General features: G+C 41.0%; 1 protein-coding gene across 3 annotated transcripts in view; it reads left to right on the forward strand.

Annotated features, from left to right (window-relative positions):
- The window catches only part of CKMT2 (creatine kinase, mitochondrial 2), a 38,129-nt gene extending 22,490 nt beyond the window's left edge, over nucleotides 1–15,639 (forward strand). For 2 of the 3 annotated variants that reach the window (XM_090038179.1, XM_090038181.1), the window contains 5 exons: nucleotides 4,387–4,472; nucleotides 7,173–7,296; nucleotides 10,256–10,390; nucleotides 11,098–11,223; nucleotides 15,395–15,639. In XM_090038179.1, coding sequence (XP_089894305.1) covers nucleotides 4,387–4,472; nucleotides 7,173–7,296; nucleotides 10,256–10,390; nucleotides 11,098–11,223; nucleotides 15,395–15,514 — 591 coding nt within the window. In that variant the 3' untranslated portion in view covers nucleotides 15,515–15,639. Of the gene's footprint in view, nucleotides 1–4,386; nucleotides 4,473–7,172; nucleotides 7,297–10,255; nucleotides 10,391–11,097; nucleotides 11,224–13,296; nucleotides 13,361–15,394 lie in introns of those variants that run through there. The other variant, XM_090038182.1, reaches the window with a different exon arrangement.
- Nucleotides 15,640–15,928: the final 289 nt, after the last annotated feature.

Here is a 15,928-nt window from a genome sequence, read left to right on the forward strand (position 1 = left end):
GGAAAAAAAGTAGCTTTGTCTTAAACTTTTAAACCTAGAGTTATAATACAGGAATTACTTTCTGTGCCAAATTATTAAACATCAACATTTGATTATTAAAAATAAATATTAAATATGTTAAATGGATACTGCTGTCATCTTATCCAATTGCTAAAGGAAATCTAGGATCTCATATTTTCCTGTTTAAGCATAAATTGGTGCACAGAATCAATATTTTCTTAGTTGAATGCCTGATTAATATTTACAAAGTACGTACCACTTTAATTTCCCTGACTAGTGATAGGAACAAACTTTATGCAACCCAAATATGCCTCAATCCCAGACACTGTTACACATGCCTAAAGATTTGCAGAATCAGGCCCATGCTGATGGTTTTCAGTGTTAAAAGCATAGTGAACAAAGATTCTAGTTGTGGATTTCTGTCAATGTATTGCCAAACTGCTGAGTCAGACATTTGAGATGTATACGTTTCTAAGTGCATTACTGGAAAAAAAGACCTTAACAATGGGTGACTAACTTGAAAAATCCATAATAGGATCTTTCTTAATAAACTTTAAAAGCTATAACTGTCTACAAGATAATCCATAGGATTTTAGAAAATTCTTTAGGTACAGATTTCTTCAAGTCCCAATGAATTGTTCTGATCTCTCAGCTCTATTCAAGGCACGTTACTTTGTAACCACAACTAATATATTATGTAAAAGACATATAATTACCATTAATACTAGACCTAGGTATCACAGACATATTCAGTCAAAATGGACTGTTTAATTAGCAGAAACCTAAATAATGAGCTATGAGTTTTTATGTAAATTGTAAATTGTATTTATGAAAAAGACATTGATTGACTATTCAATCAGTAAGTGAATGAGCTGCTCCTCCAAAGGCCCGGGTCAAAATGGGAAATGGAGAACACAACAATTCCTACATTGCTTATCAGATTGATCTGACCTGAAGCAGGGACTTGGCTCTTTGTTTATTAAACCATTAGTTTACATTACCACAAACTGCAAGCCTCAGAGCCTCCAAAACTGACCCTCCATGACCTTCAGTTCTTCAGGCTCTGAAGTCTTCAAAGTGTTAAGGGCTTTCTGATGGGCTCCCTCAGCTCCCCCACTGAAGTTAATGATTGTTGAGGGCACTTACTATATAGAACAGAAGACGTTCTATTTTCACAGGATTGGATCCCAGGCATGGAAAGGAAGATGAATGGGGATGATGCTGCCTTTAGCAATGGATTGAACTAGGCAACCTCCTGAGGAGCCTTTCAGTCCTATTTGTCTATGGATCTTCAATAGCGTCCAACCACTCCCTGGTAAAAGGAGGAGGTTTTCTACTGAACTTAAGCAAAGAAGTGTGCTGGTGCAGTCTTTTCTCTGGTGCTAACAGAAGAAACTGGTGGCACTAGGAGAAACAAAGAAAATACAGAAGGAACCCACTCTCTCATTGTTCTGATGTAATGGAAACACAGTTTCATCCTTCATCTAATGCATGTGATTAAGATACAAATATACTAAGGCCCTAACTGCAATGTAATATGCACAGATTGGTCACTATCCCTTCACAGAATCATAGAACATGAGGGTGGAAGGGACCTCAGGAAGTCATCTAGTCCAACCCTCTGCTTAAACCAGGACCATCCCCAACTAGATCATCCCAGCCAAGGCTTTGTCTAGCCAAGTCTTAAACATCTCCGAGGATGGAGAGACCACAGCCTCTCTGGGTATTCTATTCTAGGGTTTTAAAACCCTCCTAGTGAGAACATTTTTGCCAACATCTAACTTAAACTTCCCTTGCTGCAACTTGAAACCATTGCTCCTTGTTCTGTCATCTGTCATCACTGAGAACAGTCTAGCTCCATCCTCCCTGGAACCACCTTTCAGGTAGTTGAAGGCTGTTATTAAATCCCCCCTCTGTCTTCTCTTCTTCAGATTAAGTAAATCCAGTTCCCTCAGCCTCTCCTTATAAGTTATGTGCCCCAGGCTCCTAACCAATTTTGTTGCCCTCCACTGGACTCTCTCCTATTTGTCCACATCCTGTCTGAACTGGGGGCCCAAAAATGGACACAGTACTCCAGATGTGGCTTCACCAGTGGTGAATAGAAGTGAATAATCACTTCCCTCAGTCTGCTGGCAACACTCCTACTAATGCAGCCATACATGCTATTAGCCTTCTTGGCAACAGGGGCACACTGTTATCTCATATTTAGCTGATTGTCCACTGTAAACCCCTGGTCCTTTTCTGCAGAGCTGCTGCCTAGCTAGTCAGCCCCCAGCCTGTACTGGTGCATGGGTTTGTTCCGTCCTAAGTGCAGGACTTTGCACGTGTCCTTATTGAACCTCATGAGATTTATTTTGGTACAATCTGTTCAGGTCTTTCTGAATCCTAGCCTTACCTTCTAGCTTATCTACTATTTCCCCCAGCTTGGTGTCATCTGCAAACTTGCTGTGGGTATGCTGTGTGCCATCTTCCAGGTCATTGATGAAAATATTGAACAAAACCAGCCCCGGGACTGACTCTCGGGGCACCCTACTTGATACTGGCTGCCAACTAGATGTCAAGCCACTGACTACTACCCTCTGATCCTGATGATCCAATCAGTTTTCTATCTACCTTACAGTCCATTCATTCAACCTGTATTTCCTTAGCTTATCTGCGAGAATGTTATGGGAGACTGTATCACAAGCCTTGCTGAAGTCAAGGTATACCATATCTACTGGTCTCCCTGTATCCACAGAACCAGCCATCTCATCATAGAAGGCAATCAGGTTGGTCAGGCATGACTTGCCCTTGGTGAATCTGCACCTAATCACCTTCTCCTCCAAGCGCTTAGAAAGGGATGGATCTGCTCCATGATTTTTCCAGGGATTTGGGGGGGCGGGACTGACCAGTCTGTAGTTCCCTTCATCCTTTTCTTAAATATGGGCACTACATTTGCCCCTTTCCAATTGTCCAGGACCTCTCCCAATCACCATGTGTTTTTAATGATGGACAGTGGTTCTGCAGTCACATCACCCAACTCCCTCAGCACCCTTGGGTACATCTCACCTGGACTTGTATATGCCCAGCTTTTTAAATGGTCCCTAACCTGTTCTTTTGCCACAGTTGGCTGCTCACCTCCTCCCCAAACTGTGCTGCCAGGTGCAGTAGTCTGGGAGCTGACTTAATTTATGAAGACTGAGGTGAAAAAGGCATACTTCAGCCTTTTGTGCATCATCTGTCACTAGGTTGCCTCTCCCATTCAGTAAGGGGCCCACACTTTCCCTGATCTTTCTTTTGTTACTAACATACTTGTAGAAACCCTTCTTGTTACCCTTCACATCCCTTACTAGGGGCAACTTCAATTGTGCTTTGACCTTCGTGACTTCACCCCTGCATGCCCAAGCAAGGCTTTTATATTCCTCCCTAGTTGTTTGTCCAAGTTTTCACTTTGCTGTCATTTCGGTATAGATTCATGCAGGGGCTGCCCCAGCACAGGGGTCAGTCCATATATATCATGCCACTGGATTGCAGACTGAAGTTTTCAATGGAGAAATGAATGAGGCTTATAACCCTGTCTTGAATGTCTTGAATGCTCCCTCTTGAGCCTAAATTAGACCCTGGATAAGTTTTTTTTAAAGTCAGAATTCAGCCTGATGATAAGATATAAGAGCAAAATAAATTCATTCATAATTTTCAAGGACAAATGTGAAAAATCAAATAGCTGCATGGGGCTAAAAGGGCTAAGACCATTTCAGTAGGAAGAATCATATGATTGAGACTGGGGCTTTTGTAACAAGGTATCACAAACAGTGCTGTCCAATGCCACATGTACTGCAGCAGAAATAGAATATCTGTTGAGGAATAGGATGACTTTGCAGTACCAAGCCAAGGTCAAGCCAAGTGCTATTTTAATTTCAAGCATTATTCCTACTTAAAAGGATTTGCTAAAAGTATGAGCTTAAGAAAACCAAGCACTGATATTTTGGCACTTTTTGACCCTGCTCGCTCTCTCTGTACAGGCTGTGAACAGATACACATCCTCACACAGAATAATGTATATTAATTTACTGCGGAAAATCATTTTCCACATCTTTCTTTCTGGTGATGGTTACTAACCTCTAAAATCACCCCTGCATTCCAACCAGCGTTCTCCTTTATAACACGTGGAGTCATCAAATCAGCACTGAGAACTCAGAGCAACTGACCCTCCATCCACTGAAACTCACCTCCAATCAGTAGCTAAGGAGGACCCAAGCTTCAGTTTTATGCTCCTTACTTGTGTACTAGTGACCTTTCTGACAGTGTTAAATGTTAGCATAGAATTGTGGTACTTCTCTGAATTCAATTACTTTTCCCTTCTTCTTTTTTTCTTTGTCTCTTTCTGTTGTTCATTTTGGTATCCAGGATCATTTCCTCTTTGATAAGCCAGTGTCTCCTTTGCTAACATGTGCTGGGATGGCACGTGACTGGCCAGATGCCAGAGGAATCTGGTATGGCATGTGAAGTGTGGAAGCTTGCAAATGATTTTATTCCATGGCTCCTTGTTTGCCCTAACATTGCAGCTGCCTTTCCTTGACAATGGTTGCCTGCTTAGCTAGTTGCAAAAAATGTTATCTGTATTAATTTTTCAAGAAAAAAGGAACAACACAACAAGCAAGACACTTACATTAGTACAATAATCGCTATTACCAACAAGAACTCAGGGGAATGTAAACAAGTGTATTGCTTCAGGCTTTTAGCTGTTGATGCCTTTTTTATAAATTAAAAAATTGACCTAGAAAACTACCAGTGATAAACAATAACATCAGTGGAACTGAGTTATAATTACAATCAGAAAGGTACTGCTTTTAGTGGTGATACCTCACATTAGTCCTCTTATATCTCATTAAGTGTATGAGACCCATTTTAATGAATTTCTTCCATTTTCTTGCTAACAATATTATTTTCTATACCGAAGCTTTCAGAATAGAAGCATTTGCTTTCTATTTTTTTTTTTTTTTACAATTTTGGATTTTGTAATTGAAAAGACATATTAGGACCCATTTTTAAGGATTTGTTGGAAGCTGCAGTTCCTAGGCATCGAGTAAAAAAACCAAACAAACCAAAATGAACTTTGGCAATGTAGTTCTCTGCTCCAAGCCTGTGTGGCAAGGAAAAAAATATGTGAGCCAGATTATATGCTATTTGGCAACATCCCCAGAATTACTGTGACTAGTTAAGCCTTCTTTTCATTTAACCACTGTGGGGCCTGCTCCAAAATCTGCCTCAGTCTTGAGCAGTCTTTGATTTTCAGCAGGCTTTGGACTAGATTTGTAGTGCCCAATAAAATCCATTCCAGAGTTACTTCTGGAAACATTGTAGATAAGGAACTGGATACTTAGATTTTATGAACTGCCCAGAAGTTAGCAAAGGGCTTATGTATCACCAGGGGATCACCTGGATAAACCAGATCTGGTTTTGCATGAAATATCATTTATATGAAAAAATAACCTTCTGGAAAGTGACACTAAGAGCCAGATATTCAAACTTGGACCCTGGACAGAAAAACACCTCCCAAGTGTGATCTACATCATTTGGACATACTGTTGTAAATTACACTAGGATCGGGAATGGAGAGATGGAGAGCTATCCTGAGATAGATTGCACAGTAGGTGGCTATGAGTTAGTTGGGTCTGCCCCTCCGCAGTGGGGGAGCAGGTAAATGCCTAACATTTGATGGATGCAGATAGGTGAACCTAAACTGGTGTAAATCAGACCAGGAGAAGTTTACTCCCAATTGTTTCATGAATAACGGTGGGAAGTTACCATGGTTTAAGGGTTTATTCCATTTGTCTGATACCCTTTTACACTGGTACAATGCCAATGTCTGTCTAAGTCCTTGATTTTCCTTATTGTATCCTGATTTGTAGAGGCAAATAGTTGAGGGTAAAATTATATGTCAGTACAATTTAAGTAATTCAGAAGTCTAAGTGTGAAACTTAGGCATCATCAAAGTAAACAGCAAAGCTCTCATCGATTTCAAAAGGGCAAAGATTTCATCCTAAGGGTGTGATTTTCAATAGTACTCAATATAACCTCATTCAAGTAAATGGTAAAACTCCTATGTAATTCAACATGAGCAAAAGTAACATTATCACCATTGAAAATCTCACTTTAAGTGGTAGTGACTGCAAATCAGTTAATTCAACATCTAGGTGTTTCTAATTACACCCCAAAGACCTGCTAGATCATATTTTCATATGCATTTGCAATTACAACATTCAAGTGCCAAATGGGAATTGTGGTGAAAGTCAGGCTGAAAGTGAGGCCCTCTATGAATTTTAATTCCTAGAGAAGACCCACTATGCTGCTGCCCTGGTATGACATACTGCTCGGCCGTATGAACAAATCTTACCTTCCTAGTCACCTTTTATCTTATTCAAGAAAACTACAATACAAAGACGGAGAAAGCAGAAAAAAGCCAATACAAAAAACCTGCAGTGCCTACCTGACACTTTGAAAGCCTGCTCATAACTGATCAATTTGCAGTGAATGTCTTGTCTCTGGCCACATTTATCTTGATTGACAAGATAACATCTGCTATTAATGTACTGTCTTGGAGCAACACTTAGCTGCCTTCTCCCAATTTATAATTTGATTTATGTACCAGTTCTGTGCTACCAAGTGACATAAAGGGCACTGTGATTTGATTTAGAAGAGGATACAATTAAATATGGTCAGGTTGCCAGGCTCCAACAGTGTGCAAACAGGTTTTTCTCACCTCAGAACGCTCGAAGTTCAGTGAATACCTTCCTTGCTGACTAAAGCACCAGTGCTCAGCTTCTCCCTTTCCTTGTTTCCTTAGCAGCATGTGCCTCGTGATGTGTTCTTGCTAGAAGACAAAATGTACTTTCTAATGCAGCATCAGTACACTACCAATGTGATCACAGCAGAGTGCTCCTGCCACTGAGAACTAAGGAACTTGAAGGACGGTATTCCTTCTGGATAGGAGAATAAAATATGAAAGGCCTCAGTAGCTTTCATTCTTAATCCTACCTAGTAATGTTATTTTGAAGTACTTATCCCTATGGACAATCATGAAAGATTAGGAGGCAGTAAAGGAAGGGGTTGGAATAAAATGGAGAATGCTGAGAATTAATTTTGAAGCTTTATTCCACTCTTAAAGATACCATTCTTTCTCTCTTACCCAGGCATAACCATGACAAGACATTTCTTATCTGGATTAATGAAGAGGACCATACCCGGGTGATCTCCATGGAAAAGGGTGGTAATATGAAAAGGGTGTTTGAGAGATTTTGCCGTGGTTTAAAAGAGGTAATAACTCTATAAGGTTAAGATGTGCTTTTATTATTCCTGTTTCTTAGGAACTAAGATGCTTGCTTTGACTAACACTCAGCTCACCTCTCTTTATGAAAAGTATCACTCCTAATGGCACCCCATGCAGCAACCCTTTTAGATGAGAAATAGGGCCATAAACTGGGACATAAAGGACTCCAACCCATCTCCTAGGTGGCCATAACATGGACATGGCCAGAGGCAGAGGACATGCCAGACCACTACTCCATTCTAGGAGATCTCAGATGGTGTCATGCCCTGTGCAGGGCCAAGATTAGTTCATCTAACTTGAGGCTTCCTAGAAGTTCAGTCCCTGACAGATGTTCATTTTAAGGTGTGATGGGATCCACCACATGTGCATGGCAGGACACATGATTTTGTTACTGGAGATTAGATCTCAAATCATTCCTTACTTGCCAGTGCGTGGTGCACCTGGGATCATAATCCCGGACTCCCCCTATACCAACAAGTTGAAACCAGGATGTCCACAGCCAGCTGATTGTCAGGGCATGGGACTGGACCAGAATCTGGAACTGATCCTAGTCCAGTCCCTGGCCCAAGATGGGTAGCACATCTCCCGGTGCACAGGAACCCTGGGATCAGGCTGCAACAGCCTAGTCTTGGGATTCTTATGTACAGAAATTAGGTTAAAAACTCTACATGCTGCCCCAGCTGGGCACACATGTAGTTGTACAGTTTCCCAGAACACGCTGGGATTCCCCTGCTGGGGGATGGATAAAACCTATGTGTGCTGCCTGTGTCTTAAATGTTGCATGTGTCAGGTCTGCTACAAATGCTTTGTCCCCTTCTAGCACTGCCAAACCTCCACCACTGCTTCCTAGAGATTCCTCTGGCATAGTGAATCCTTACTCTGTGCCAAGCAGATATAGCAACTCTGTTTCTGTCCTCGTCACAGGCTATTAGCCCAGGTTGAGACATGATCAGAAAAAGAAGGGATAGCCTGGGCGCCTCTAGAGCCACAGGAAACTGGGTGGAAGGCTGTTTTAGCTTGTATGGGGAACTGACTCAGCCTCAGAGCTTTGGGATTGGGGGAACACAGAAGTGTCTTTTGAGATACTTTTGTTGCCTCTCTTCCCCTCTAAATAGCATCAGGCCAGTATTCTTATTAGATGCATCCAAAATACTGCACAACATTGCAGGGAAGGAAATATAATGCATCATATAGAGGAGAGGGAGAAGGAATCATGGTTCCTATAATCTGTTCCAAGGTCCGTTCAACACTGTTCAACAATCTGTTCAATCTGTTCAACGCTGACTCTGGGACTGTCACTGGTAGCATCAGCAGATACCAACTCCTGCAGTGTGTGACACAGGCATGGACCTTTTACAACCCAGGGAAGAAAATTAAAACTAGAAAGTAAAGACCAGGTTCCTGCTAGTAATGCTGGTGATGTTAAAGGCTCCTTAGTTAACTTCAGCAAAACCTTTCAGCTAATGGCATACTGGTAGGAGTGTTGCCAGCAGATAGAGGGAAGTGATTACTCCTTTCTATTCTGCATTGATGAGGCCACATCTGGAGTACTGTGTCCAGTTTTGGTGCCGCCACTACAGAAAGGATGTGGACAAATTGGAGAGAGTTCAGCAGAGGGCAACAAAAATGGTTCAGGGGCTGGGGCACATGACTTTTGTGGAGAGGCTGAAGAAACTGAGCTTATTTAGTCCGCAGAAGGGAAGACTGAGAGGGGATTTAATAACAGCCTTCAACTCCCTGAAGGGGGATTCCAAAGAAGATGGTGGCTGATGACAGAACAAGGAGCAATGGTCTCAAGTTGCAGCAAAGGAAGTTTAGGTTAGATATTAGGAAGAACTTTTTCACTTGAGGGTAGAAAAGCACTGGAACAGGTTACTCACCCAGAGAGGTTGTGGGCTCTACAATCGTTGGAGATTTTTAAGACCCAGCTGGACAAAGCTTTGGCCGAGATGATCTAACTGGGGATGGTCCTGCTTTGAGCCAGGGGTTGGACTAGATGACCTCCTGAGGTCCCTTCCAACCCCACTTTTATATGATTTTCTATGATTCTTTAGCCTGTTTGTTCCTCAGCTAATATAGCTGGAAAATCAGGACACTGAATGACCTATTGGGGTGTTATGAGCCAGAACTAATACATAGGCCAAATTCTTCTTTCATATCAGATTTACAAGTCAGTGGAGTGAACACAGTGAGCACTGGACCAAGATTCAAGAGACCATATGTTCTTTATTCTTGGTTAGGCTACTGACCTGCTGGTTGACCGTAACAAATCATTTCCCCACCCTGTGCCTCAGTTTCTTCAGTTGTAACATGGAGGTGATAATGTGGCTACTGTAAGTCTCCTTTGTAAAGTGCTCTGAGATCTTCTAATGAAAATGCTATATGAGAGCTAGGTTTAGTCACACTCAAGTGTACAAAATTCAAGTCTCAGGCCCCCAAAAATCATTGGACTGTTTTGATAAATCATGACCTTTAAACAAGTAATAAACTTTGGGTTCTTTTATTTGTTTTTTTGGTGTTTGAGCCTTATGTTTTAAGCCTCCACATAGCAGAGAAGCTTTAATTTAATTTAAAAGAAAGTCAAGATTCTCATTGAATTGCACAAATTAATGAATTAGGGCCCCTAGACAAACATGATAAAGGCAAGAGTTGTGATAAAATGGCAAGAGTAGACAATGCTGCGTGAGTGAGAGGAGAATCAGAAGAATATTTATAACGTTCACTATGGACATAGATTAATGTGAAGGTTTTCACAGAACTCATAATTTTACACGTGATTTTATGTGCACATTATGTGTTTTATGTATTTAATTCTGCTTACATGAATACTTACAGAATTTTATTGACATACAGGAGTATAACTGAAGTCAGAAATTGGCATAATAGATTTCAGGTTCACATTGAATTTTAAACAGCAGCAGTTTTCTCTGTTTTTTGCATCTGCAGGTCGAAAGATTAATTAAAGAACGTGGCTGGGAGTTCATGTGGAACGAGCGTCTAGGATATGTTTTGACTTGTCCCTCCAATCTGGGAACAGGATTACGTGCAGGAGTCCATGTTAAACTTTCAAAGCTCAGCAAGGTATGTGAAGCATTAAAAAGGCCTGTGACACCAATTGGCTCCTCCTCTGATTCAAGGAGGAACACATAAAAAATGACAATTCACAGCAATAACATGATAGCATTCTATGTAGGGACCTACTGAATTCATGGTGGAAGTGGGGTATGTGGCAGCTCCTTTATTCTTCCATGTTCCCCCGCATACCCCTCCCCCTCACCACTGATTGGCAGAGGGGGCCCACTGCTCCCTCCTGATTGGCAGGGAAGCAAAAACCAGGGTTTTAAGCATGGCCCTGTTTTTGCCTCCCCACTGGTCAGCAGTAAGCAGTGGGGCCACCAGGCCCCCTTGGCCAGTCAGTGGCAGGAGGCAAAAACAGCACCAGATTTCAATTGGGGGTGAGGCATGCGGGGGAACCTGCAAAACTAAATGAGCTGCAGCGTAGCCCACTTCTGCTATTAATTCAGTAGGTCCCTAATTATGTGCAACTGTGAGGTCCCAGAAACAGTTATATAATTAACTGGGCATATTTTTATCCCTCATATTTCAGTATTTGTTATCTATTCTCCAGACTACAAAGATTGGCTGTAAATTAAAGATATAAGAAAACAATTCATTTCTACTGGTCCTTCTGAAGAAACTATTGACACAACTGATAGTGGCATTACCAGGAGTGAATACAAGAAATAATATCCAAAATGCAATTAGTACAAACACATCTCTTATGCTAGGATCCCAGATTTTCAAAGATCCTGGAGAACCTGAGGTTGCAGAAACGTGGCACTGGCGGTGTGGATACAGAAGCTGTGGCAGATGTGTATGATATCTCCAACATGGACCGTATGGGCAGATCAGAGGTAAATTTTTATCCCTAGTTTTAAATATGATGGGGAAGATCCTCAGCTGCTTTAGTTAATCATAGCTCCAATAAAGTCATGGGAGCCATGACTGTTTATATCTGTTGAAAATCTGATCCAATGAAAATATTCACCTGAAGTGAAGTTACTTATATAAGCGAAATCCAGATGGGTCCCTTAGGCACCTCTCTTTTGGTTTTGCAGCACCCCAAAATTAGGCATTTTGCTCAGGGAGGGCGATGAAATAAAAAGACTTAGGTATCTAGGCTCCCTATGCAGTCAAAAGGGAAAAGTTATATGCCTCTAAAGGATAACCCAGAGAGCCCAGATGCTGATCAGGGAGGAGCTTAGAGCCAGGTAGAAGGAAATATTGAGCATAGGTATTGCAGAATTCCTGTCCCTGTTCAAAGTCTGGGTGTCTCTATCCACTTGGGATCCAGAACTCTTCTGACGGTGGGTCTTATGGACACAGTCATTGCTCTGTTCGTAGTACTCACCTTTGACTAGTAGGATAATGGGCAGAACACTCATTCAGGGAGTAGGAGAACTGGGTTTTAGACCCTCCCCTTTTTAGGATATTAAATTCACATTTCTAACTTTCTAGAAGAGTGCCCAGCCATCTGGTTATATAGAGTGGTCTGGCTGAAAACACTGTCCTCTTGAATCTGCCTCACTATTCAGCTAAGAATGTAAGAGTCATTTGAAAGATGGGCAGCGCTAAAGAAGCAGTCCAACTCCAGAGACTAGCTGAGTGCACTCCTTAGGAAAAGTCAGTACTAGTTGCTGGTTCATGCTCACTGGATTGGGAATGCAGATTATACTGCACAATCATTGACTAAAAACAGAAGTAATCCAGGCATTCAGGACGAGATTCCAGGGCTCCTTTATATGCAACATGCTGGTGGTTAGAGCACTGTAGGAAACCAAAGTTCAGTTCCCTCCACTGTCTGCTTTGCGCATGGATCTGAACCCAAATCGGTCCCCTCCCAGGACAGACCCCTCCTCCACTGGCACTGTGAGATGGGTCAATCTCAGTTATACCAGCTGACAGTATTCCAATTTGGATCAAATGCTTAAATGTTTGTTGGTTAAATTGGGAGAGAGTCAGCCATGTGCACAGTGAGCACCTGTTATAGGCAAACAAGGAGCTATGATATATTGTTTAAGAATCAATATGTGATCATGAAATGTACCAGAATTAAAATACATGATGTGTCCTTTATGTTGAAATATTGTTCATAAAACATTTATATTTAAATTGTTATTTAACAAAGGGGTTTGTAAATGGTTGGTTTAGTCCTACAAACCCATGGTCATGGAGATATCTCCAGTGAAGCCAATGGGAATAAATGTTTGAAGGATGAAGTCCACAGGAAAGACACAGTTCCTGCTCTGAAGAACTATAAATCTAAATAAGACAAGACAAACAAACACTAGAGAATAGAACTGTTTTATTAGAGGACATATATTTTCCAGCACAAAATAAAATAAATTTCATTACATGGTAAATGTGTTTGCAGAACTACATTATGTTCCCAAAGGGGCAACATAAAGTTGTTTGTGTTTTTGTTTGTTTCAGATACTGGTCAATGCAAACTTAATATAAAATCCCCTCCCTCCTGGAGGCTGCAGAATCAGACCTCTGATTTCCCAGCACAGCTGGTCTGTAAAAGACAATAAAATAAACTGTTAAACCACTGAAATGCTTTATGGTAAAATCAAATCCCTTGAAAAATCAGTCACTGTCTCAGTAAAGAGGCAATGGGATTTAGCTTGGGCATTCAGTTTTAACAAACAAGTCATTAAAGATTGTTAATGAACCATTTAATGAAGATTAAGACAAATCAGTAACATCGCCTACTAGCTGCATTAAAGTTAATAATACCGGGGGAGTTGGAACGCCATCATACCACTAGTTGTCATAAAATTCTCACCTGCCAGGTTTACCTTGTCCCTTCCTTTTTATTCTTTATACTTATTAAAAGAGCTTCTACAGACACATATGTCTCATGCTACACAGAAACTGAGCTTTTGTTACTGCTTCAAGGGGCCATATCCTGTTCTATCTTGTAGGTGCTTAAGTGAAGTTTGGTCCCTAAACATGACCCTATCCCTTCCTGCTTGAAACCTTGAAAAACAGATAATGCCAAAGGTGAGTGGGTCCTCCTTCTACTCACTGCTTTTGTGCATCTTAGGCATAAGACTATGATGGCATGTTAAAAAGTAGGCATGTTTGTGTTTTTCAAGGACTGGAGCAGGGTGGAATAGCATCACATGTATAGGTATCTAAGTCCATTTATGTGCTATTAAGTGGAATAGGGTCTGGCCTTAGCTTTGATTCAGATCTCATTTACCCACCTGGATATCAGGACTAACAATATTGAATTCAATAGGGTTATACCTGGTATAAAACCTGGAGAGTTTTAAATGGGGTCCACAGACCAAGAAATGTGGATACGTGGCTTGACATTATTACCATCACTATAAAAGCAAAAAACTCAGTCGATGGAAGCTTTTTCTACATCAAGGCAGCTGATTGTGGTAGGATAAGAATAGAAAAGATTAAGAATATAGGGGATTTCCATTTTGCAACCATGGAGTAAATCCAAATGTCCTGTGCTAATAACTAGGGAGGTATGTCATCCTTCACTTTCCTTCAGAACTTGAAAGATGTTTCATTCCTACACCTACAAGACAACCTCAGCCAAAAGCAATATCCACTTTGCTCACATTGACATGAAAGAAGCAATTATTGACATGAAAGAAGCAAAAATAATTACTCATTTTCAGTAGATACTGAAAACATAGTAAGTGGGGAAAAGTGAGGATTGTCCTCAGAGGTGTTTCACAGTACATGTATGTGTGTGTGTGTGTGGGAGGGGGTAGTCCTTGCATACCAAAAGGCTGAGAGCATGAACACTTATTTTCTACAGTCACTAACTTTGTGCATGTAATTTTTGCGGGGTTGGGGGTGCGAAGAGGAGTGTGGAGAGCACTTGCATTTAAGCATATTTGTTTGTACCTGATTTTTGTACTCTCACATAAAAATGTGGGAGCAGAATTTGTGGAGGCGTATATAGAGACCTTTTTGAAATATGTTCTTCTCAGTGGGCCAAATTTTGGCTTGATAAAAACTACAGAGGGTTATTTTGGGTTTATTTGGGCCAACCGTGACACACTGAGAGGAGGCAGTTAGCTCTGAGAAGGCAGTAACTCCTTGCCACTGATGAACAAAGGAGCTCTTCGCATAGATTGTAGAGGAGAAAGATGTTCAGCCAGGAATCTACGAACAGCAAAATATGTGGGTGGGACAGGAAGGAGGAACTGAACAAACAGTCATTCATTCAACAGGAAGGAGAAAATAAACTGGAAAATGAGCAAATTGCCAATTTTGGTTCAGCTTTGTATCTTTTGAGGCTAAGCAGAAGTGAAGTCTGTTATAGAAAGTCCTACAGAATTTGATAGGGATGGAACTGAAAGGATATTCCACTAAAGATGAATATGTAAAAAAAGTAAGGGCCAGATCCTATTCTACTTATTGAATGTCTAAGTGGAAGTAGCTGCCTAATAGCAATTCTGTACCACCCTGCTTGAGCAGTTGAAAATCCATTAATATATCACTGTCATCTTACACACCGGAAAAAAGCAGGGAGGAGGAGGAAGACACACCCATCTTTTGTATTAATAGCTTTTCAGGGACTCAAGCAGGGTTGAATAGGATAACACTTAGCTGCCTAAGTACACTTAAACACCTATTAGGTGGAATAGAATTTAGCCCTAAAAGTCTTCTTGGAGACTTTTTTTTTAAAATCATGTTATTGAACTCTACAGAAGAGATAAAAATCTTTATTATCCTTTACAATTCCATTCTTTATCACCATTCTTTTTATGTTAGTTCACAACACCCTGAGAAATATTATCTACCAAATTGTGTAGAAATTTTCCATGAGAAGAGTGGGTCAAGGGGCAGCATACTCACAGAGGTGGATGGATGAAGGTAACCTTCTGGGTCAAGTTATGCTTGTAGCCAGTGCTTCCATCCTGGCTCCACTTCCCTTTTATGCCATGTCCCAGCTCTATCTGGGGCTACTAACTCTTCTGCCAGGACCCATCAGCCTTCTCCTCTCATTTAAGAGTGTTATCTATATAAATGTTGCTTTTGTTATTTAAGGTGGAGCTTGTCCAGATAGTCATTGATGGAGTCAGTTATCTGATTGACTGTGAGAAGAAGCTGGAAAAAGGTCAAGACATTAAGGTGCCACCACCTTTGCCCCAGTTTGGAAGAAAGTGATCTTGGTACTCATGTTTAATGAATGATGTTAAATGTAGCTGTTGTTCCAACAAAAAGTGTCTCTGTATATCAGTACATAAATAAGATCCTGATGACTTGTGTAATAAAACACAACCTGATGTCTACATATTGACTGTTTGTTAGTCATTGCTTGTGATGACAAGACTTATTCTTAATCTATCAGTCAACAGGCAGGATCCCCCATCTGTCACACCACCTCATGGCTGCTGCAATACTGCAGGGGCACACTCCATCATTTTCCCTCTCATCTGCTCAAGGATTCCACTGTAGATTTTCCTAGAATCATCCCTGCTGGGGAGAGGGAGGACACCATGTTAGGTCAGGAAGATACTCTCTAAAACACAGATGCAAACTGAATTTATCCCACTCCATGCATTCTTAGAAGTGACATCT

Source organism: Crocodylus siamensis, chromosome 3 (assembly GCF_052110815.1).
Source record: "Crocodylus siamensis isolate JL-2025a chromosome 3, ASM5211081v1, whole genome shotgun sequence".
NCBI lineage: Eukaryota > Metazoa > Chordata > Crocodylia > Crocodylidae > Crocodylus > Crocodylus siamensis.